This window comes from Lolium rigidum, chromosome 7 (genome assembly GCF_022539505.1).
Source record: "Lolium rigidum isolate FL_2022 chromosome 7, APGP_CSIRO_Lrig_0.1, whole genome shotgun sequence".
NCBI lineage: Eukaryota > Viridiplantae > Streptophyta > Magnoliopsida > Poales > Poaceae > Lolium > Lolium rigidum.
Genome location: NC_061514.1, coordinates 342,703,701 through 342,711,779, shown reverse-complemented (window position 1 = coordinate 342,711,779; position 8,079 = coordinate 342,703,701). Strand labels below are relative to the sequence as shown.

General features: G+C 41.2%; 1 protein-coding gene and 1 non-coding gene across 2 annotated transcripts; both read right to left on the bottom strand.

Annotated features, from left to right (window-relative positions):
- On the bottom strand, window positions 1-4,742 carry LOC124677912 (developmentally-regulated G-protein 3). The gene is made up of 10 exons (XM_047213852.1): window positions 4,625-4,742; window positions 3,493-3,546; window positions 2,752-2,925; window positions 2,580-2,651; window positions 2,425-2,484; window positions 1,621-1,730; window positions 893-1,192; window positions 602-793; window positions 468-519; window positions 1-389 (listed from the first exon to the last, which is right to left on the bottom strand). The coding sequence occupies exons 1-10, from the start codon at window positions 4,664-4,666 to the stop codon at window positions 339-341; spliced, it is 1,107 nt and encodes a 368-aa protein (XP_047069808.1). The 5' UTR covers window positions 4,667-4,742; the 3' UTR covers window positions 1-338.
- A 182-nt stretch (window positions 4,743-4,924) lies between these two features.
- TRNAW-CCA lies at window positions 4,925-4,996 on the bottom strand. The gene has a single exon. It is a non-coding gene; the product is annotated as a tRNA-Trp (tRNA).
- Between the last annotated feature and the right edge of the window lie 3,083 nt (window positions 4,997-8,079).

The window sequence follows — 8,079 nt, the reverse complement described above, 5'->3', positions numbered from 1 at the left end:
TAAAATGAAACAGTCTGCATTATAAGAACCATCTTATCATCTTCTAAAGATAGACAAGCATCTTTTCATGTGTTCGGCCGTTGAGGGCAAGACTCTTGGTTTATCCATCTGTCACACACATCACAGTTACACGTCTACTTCATACAAGGGAAAAGGAAACTGTCTACATTCTGTCTTTTGATCGAAACAGGATTTATGCGAACAGCCGCCCACCTATGGGCATCTTACAGCCAGTTAAAGAAACACAAGTTCTTCTAACATAGCTGCTGCTCGAAAAGATTCATAACTGATAGCTCCTTCCTGGTTTGCAAAAAAGATTCGCTCGCTCCAGAGTGTGACTATATCTTCTTAATGATCTGAATAACATCCTCATCCTCAAGCTCATGCTCCTGGAGAGACCTTGCGAATTAATAATGCTAGAAGAGACCAGAGCGTAACTAACATCATTGTGGTCGAGAAATGCATACCTTGCCAACCCTCTGAGGCTTGTGCTTAACGCTAGAACCCCACACCAGCGCGCTGCAAGTTTACCAAGCAATTAGCCCCGCAGGTCGATTACGAGGAGACAAGCATTTATCGAACATATGATGCCAGCACTTACTATTTGAACTGTTTCGCCATGTCCTTGTGGATTTGGTTGCAGAAGTCTTCCACTGTTTTCCTCTTGGTTGATAAGATCACAGGGTCCTCATAGTCTGGGTTTAGACCTTTGGGTTTTGTGTACAGCCTAACCAGATCTAGGTATTCCCAGACCATCTCTAGAAGTCCATCAAGGTTCCATTCAAGATGGGCACTGTTGGCAGATAACAACAGGAAGAAAGCGCTTTAACCGTTGAAGGTTAAAAAAAAGAGAGAGAGAACAAGTATAACAAGCAGTTAAGTAAACACTCACCTGATTGGGCAGTAATGGGGAAGTTTGTCCAAGATATCCAGCTCTTCGACTGTAATCTGGTCAATTTTGTTAACAACATAGATGCAAGGCATGTAAATTCTACTTCCCTCGATCACATCAATGAGATCATCTGCTGTTGCATCAAACCTAAGGGAGACATCAGCATTGTGAATCCTGTACTCACTACAGATCGCTTTTACTGTGTCAAGATCCAAGTGAGTGTTTGCTACTGTTGATGTGAAATTGATGCCACCCTTTTCTTTTCTCCTAAACGTCATATTGGGGGGTGTCTTGTTCAACCTAATACATGGAAAGCTCATAGAGATTAGACATCACCTTCTCTCAGCAAGCAAGACAATCAGATAAATTATTACATCACAGAACAAACTGAACAAGTGACCAAGTAAAGGGAAAAATGCGATCCACTTTAGTCAACAACTGTTTCAGATAGAACACCTTACTAGAGGGAACATGATCACATGGAGGAACTAAAAAAAATACTATCTTCCAGTGTACGCGGATGCCACTAATGTAATTGGATGAATGCCACATTGGCAACTAATAAAAATAATCATTTAGGTGGCTGACAACAATTTCATACAAATTGGGAGACCATGGAAAAGTGAGACAGCATGCCAATAATAGGACCAATGTCCAAGCTTTCTTAGTACTTGTCAAATACTGCTGAAACATCATTAGCACCAGAAAGTATCAACATAGAAACTTACCGGATGCCAAACCCCTCGAGCTCTTTCTCAATGAGACGCTTGTGGGTTATTGGTTTTATGGCATCAAGAACAATCAGAATCACATTGCATGTCCTAGCTGTGCTGATAACCTGAAAAACATATCAATCATTAACCTGAAGAGACATGACATATAACTCTTTATGGACAGAATAGGGCACAATTCAGGAAATTCCTGAACCAACGTGTGCATAAATTGTCCTTTATAAAGTAAGAGGCACACATAAAAGTAAGAGGCGCACATAACTTATTGCATTGCTAATTTTGATAACATGGGGGAAATCCTTTTTTGAGGTATTATGGATGTTACAATATCAAAAAAAAACATATAAATTTTCGCTGAAACTATTTCTAAGGAAGATAAGTAGAACATACAGCAACATTAATTTTCAAAAACATATCTGGGTAACTTCCAGTACATATATTTAGTAATGATGTGTGTTATGAGCTAGAAACTAAAACATAATGGCAATTACAATAATGAGAATTGGCATTACACAGTACATTATACCAGATTTTTCCCCTACAAAAAATAATCAGCAGGAAGCGACAATGCACTTTCGTATATGCACATACAGCTGCCACAGATGATTACAATAATAGGTAAATGGGGTGCTCAAATAACTCTAACAGAGATAGGTTCACCCAATGCTCACAGAAATACTGAACTACCAGTGTCATGAGAACTTGTAGAGATTATACCTATCCATGTATGATATGCCATGGCACGCTTGTAACCATATGTTAATTGCACTGCAAAAGTAGAGCAAAAGCTGGGCATATTACCTGCCTACCTCTACCCTTTCCGTCTTTAGCTCCTTCAATGATTCCCGGAAGATCTAGAAGCTGAATACGAAGTAGAGATGGTTAAAGAAAAGAACAAAGATGCACTGGTAACAAAGGCCAACTTGTAGCTTCTTTTGAAAGTAAAAAAATATCACCTGAACTTTAGCTCCTTTGTACATAATAACTCCAGGAATGCATGTTAAAGTTGTGAACTCGTAGGATGCAACCTTGTGAACCAGATAAGGAGTACAAAGATAGTATATCAGTACTGAAACAAACATAATAGACCAGGAAAATGCAAGGACTATTAGTACAGCAAGAGCAGACCTCTGAAAAAGTCCCTGTCAACTTGTTCAGCAATGTTGATTTCCCAACAGAAGGAAAGCCCACCAAACCAACACGTGCATCTCCACTTTTTGTCACGTCGAATCCCTCACCAGCACCGCCACCACCTTTGGTTGTAGGAGTAAGCAACTCCCGCCGCAATTTTGCAAGTTTAGCCTGACCAAAGGAATAACTGTGAGTACAATGATTCTTTTTTCTCAAATTAGTAATATGAGCTTAGCATAAGGAGATGCTCATAAGTATCAAATCATACAGAAGAATAAAATTGTTCAGCTAAGTTGATTGAATGGGAGCTTGTGAATCTGTTCGGGGTATTTTTTAACCCCACAAGCAAGCTCTTACATGCTGCAGCATATAACCCCAGCAGGGCAATGATGTGGCCGTTATGCAACAATTATGCATAAAGGTTCATGCACAACATGGGGAATCATGCTATCAGATTTGATAAAATCAACAACATCCACACTCTGACAAGCCGATAATCCAACATGGGGAAACATGCTGCCGTATTTGATAAAATCAACAACATCCACACTCTGTGAAGCTAATAATCGAGATAAGAACTGATAACACCACCATATGGCTTGACAAGGCAAGGTTGTGCAGCATCAGCGCAATCCTCGAGGCGTTCTTTTTTTTCTGTGCAAAGCTAAACTATCTACAAGCCACTTCTTAGGATTGATTCCAATTAACTGAGATAAATAGAAAAGAGCTTCATATCACCTTCAGACCACCAAGATGGTGTGCAGTGGCTTTGTTCTTCTGCGTCTTTGCCATCTGTCAAGTAAACGAGAATCAATAACATAAACACATGGTTGAGGTATGGATAAATTATTAAATTTTCATTTGATTAATCATCTGAAATGTTCATATTTGTTTGTCCAATCCTTCACGAGAAGCTCCACACATTGCAGCCCAATTTTAATAAATTGTCCAGTGTTAATCCCAAACCAAGACACCAACTAATCATCAATCCAAACCATATTACAATCCGCCAAGTACCAGTAGAAAAAGGCATACATGACATACAAGACGCGGGTAAGCAGCCTATTTGCTCGTTATACCGCAGAGGTCCTAGTTACATAAAAGCTGCAGCTTCTTATCAGAGCCATAAGGATGCCAATTCAACCTTTTTCAACTATCAAATCACATGAAAAATAGGCCTAGCTTAACGGAGTGAATTACTATTGGAATCCACCAGTTCTCAAGTACCCACCACAACTAACCAATTCAAATCACGAGTTGTGAGCAAAAAATCATTCCTTTCAGTCGCACATAACATTCCACCTAGCACCTGAGCAGCCATTTCTATCACCAAGCCACTTGATAAAACACACAAAGCCCTTGGCAGCTGACATCAAAACTACCATGTACCGAAAGCCTCCTTTGCATCCACTGCTACTCTTGGCTTGAGAAACAAGGAAACTTTGGTCCAAATCATTTCAGTCTGTGCTAGAAGTTTGAAGACCAGCGATGGAGACCGAATGCCACCAAAGCCCCACTAGCCCTCATATCCATCAAGCATAAGACTAAAAATTATGGGCTAGCACCCATCCTATCAGATCAAGAGTAGCAGCTCACACTGACAGATAGATGAACAAATCACTTCGAGTACTATAAAAATCAGTTCTAAATCGACACGGCAAGAAAACCTAGGCCCCTGCTACTTCTAACCTAACATAGCCCCCAATCCAATCTGCCTACAACTGGAGCCACAAAACCAGCGAATCACAGGGAACCACATAGTAAGCAAACCACATACTACAGCATCGAGTCTACCACTACCAATCGCAAGCGCCAAACCCTCCGCCGCCGCGGCGGGCCGCCGGAGGCTACGGTCGCATCGGCCACTCACCTCATCCTCGATGTCCTTGATCTTCTGCATGACGGTCGCCATGGCTGCGGGCCGCGGAAGGGCGCCGGGGAAGGCTCTGGAGGTCTTGCCGGCAGCTCGCTCGCGCTCGCGGCGTCGCTCGCCTGGATGCGGAAGAGGGAGGAGTAAATGTTCGCGAAGCGGCTCGAGGGTTTTGGTTCGGCGGCGGCGGGCCGAGGAAGGGCTCGCCGTGGGCTTGCTTTCGAAATGGGCCTTCGGGTTCACGAAATGGGCCCGGATTAATAAGGAAAAAAAAAGGAACCGGATTAGGATCGGGGGAATTGAACCCGACGTGAATCGAACACGCAACCTTCTGATCTGGAGTCAGACGCGCTACCATTGCGCCACGGATCCGGTGTTGGAACTAACGATATCGGATGATATTAGTAGATATTTTGGTTTCGTACTCTAACATTAGAACTACGACACTGCCATAGACATTCTTGTTACTAGATGATACCCCGCGCGTTGCTGCGGAAAATCATGTTGCTAATGATTGTTTTTTAAAGAACAAACACTTGCAAGAGTTGATAAAATAATAAGTTGTGATAGCTATGAGAAAATGACATAGCTTTATACAGATATTACTTCGAACAACGGAAGGACCATTGGCAGCCTTTTTTCTAAGGTAACACACCGTTGTTTGATATATATTGTAATATACAATTTGACAACGATCCCGCTTATATTGCCGGTCCTCCAATTGATTGGTTGATTTATTCCGTTCTCCCACTTTGGCCCTTGATCCTTAAGTATATGATGTGATTTTCTCAAACATGGTTGGGAACGAATAACAATGTGTAAGGAAACATAATACTTGATTCATTGTGAACCTGGATTTTTGTCCGATGGACTGTAACAAAGGATGAAACACAGAAAATATTATAGTATCCCTTGTATCATGAAAACTCAAGAGAATAAGAAAACACAAATAAACTAATTATAAAAATTGAGTAAAACAGATAAGTCTGAAGCAGTACTATTTGATATGCAAAAGAAGGCGTAGCAATACCTACATATGTATTCTATTTATCTACAATATCTTTTAAGTTCCAAACTGTCACATGTAGTAAACATGACAGGATGTGTATACTAAAATTAGGGAATCCGATTATTTGTCAGGTTCAGTTGCCCAAACTGGAGATACTTAGTTGTACTGGATATAACAAAACATGTATACATATCAAAAAGAAGCCTCCATATTTGTGTCCAATTAAATGTGCTGGATCCAGTTTGAATTCGCCAGGGTTAAACATGCAGACATATTTAAAGAAGACGTAATTGTCCAAGGTTAACATGCTCTAGTGTCCATGTCAAAAATGGTCTTCTACTCTTGTTTTTTGCATTCAAACAAATAAGACTCTTGCGTAAGGGGGTGGTAGAAAGAAGTTACCTTCTACAATGCATGTTTATTTGTCTTTTCATTCGTAGCCTGCATTGTTGGAAAAGGAAGTTAGCTAATAGCTTAATATGAATGGACAATTTTGATTACTAAATCATGCAAACAACAACTGAACGGCCATACCAATTATTGGTTCATCCTCTAATCAAATGCTCAAATGACGCACACACGACCCAAGAAGTATGTCAGCATTAAAGCATATAAATTGTAAGGGTATCGCTGAAAAATTATGGGATAAGAACATAGAAGCCCACCGAGAAACTAAATACCATGTAAATGAATCACAAGGGTGTCGTTGACAAATTATGAAATGAACATATATAAACCCACCGAGAAACTGAACTCTCTTCATACCATGTAAATGAATCTCAAGGGCCTCGTTGACAAATTAAGGAATAAGAACATAGAAACCGACCAAGAAACTGAACTCTATTCATACCATGTAACTCAACTTTATCGGAAGATTAGCGTGGAGTTTGACAACTGGTAGCAGCGTTCAGTAAAAAAAAGTGTGTTTACTGATAGTAGGAAAGCTGAACTGAACTTTCTTCATTCCATGTGACTGAACTTTATCGGTACATTAGTGTCGAGTTTGGCAACTGCTAGGAGCAATCTAAGTTATAAAAAGTGTCATAACTGATAGTAGGAAACCTGAACTCAGATCCTCGTGAAGCAAAAAATTAGCAACAGATGGGAAGCGGACATACCAGTAGTACCCGTGAACCAAGGACTCTGCGTGACCACACAGCAGTGAGAAGAGCCAACAAAGAATAGTAAGCACCGAGGAAAGATTGCTGCATCAGTGTTGAAGCCTCCAAAACCTGGCTCGGCGCCTCAGTGGCCAAATTTCCATAACCTGAGGAAAGCCAAGTGACCGATTAAACATAATGATATAAAATAGGGAAACGGGAGAAGTAATGAAGGAGTGGCTCACCGCGGCGGAAGTATGAGTTCTGCGGCAGATGCGAAAGGACGATGGGGCGATGCGAATAATATAGCCCGACTCATAGCATTGAGGACCTCTCGTATTCCTCCATTAGTTAGTGGAGCGATTGTATCTTGCGGGAATCACGGGGAGAGGAAGAGAGAGCACTACGGTGGACTCGTGCTGCAATTGATTGCGAGGTGGAAGACTGGGAGGTGGAAGACATAGCGCTATGCTAATCGATGGATTCAGATTTTTTTTTTGGAGAATTATCGATGGATTCAGATGCGTTCGACGAAGAAGAGGAATAGTCCTGGGCTGGGTTGGGCTGGATGAAGGATGAGGTTGGTGAAAAGGTACGTAATCTGTACTTGTGGGCCTAGAGCAATAGGCTGTAGGAAACGGAGCGGAGGGTGAAGAGAAAGAATTAAAGAAACCGAGCGAAGTAGAGGGTCAACATACAGGGCGACGGAACCAAACCACAGGATCAAAGTCGAGCGGGACGGTTTCTCCTAAGGTGGCTATGTGCTGACGTGGATAGGCTGCATGTTAAGAGAAATAGGTTAGTGGGGATGAACTTTTTAGTTATATAAGATTAGTAGGAATGAAAACGGAACAATATGGACGAAACTGAGTGGTGCAATATTTGTTTTCACATTTTGTTGCGGAAGAGAAAACAGATACAGATACCCCGAAACAAAAATGGAACTTTGGATATTGTCGAAAAAAATATGGACCGAATACGGTGCGTACATGAAGTGATGCAGATATTGGCCGGAACCAAGAAAATTCTTGAATCATGTAAAAAGAAATCTTAAGCATTCAAACAAGTCAGTAAAATTGTTCCCTAATTCTAATTTACTATGGACTAAGGGAAGCTCACACCTTGGAAACATCCTCGAATGCATGAAGGGATAACATGATCGCCAATTTTGGGAAGGGCCGTTTGGAAGTTCGGATTAGTAAGGTCATGTGATGGACACGTGAGACTGGGCGTTGCACATCAACCCTAAAATGGAGATTCCATAATAGCCGGAAACGAAAATTCCGTTTCCGCGTCTGTTCCGCCGAAAAACACTATTTTGTTTTTGTTTCTCCGCAAAAAAAAAT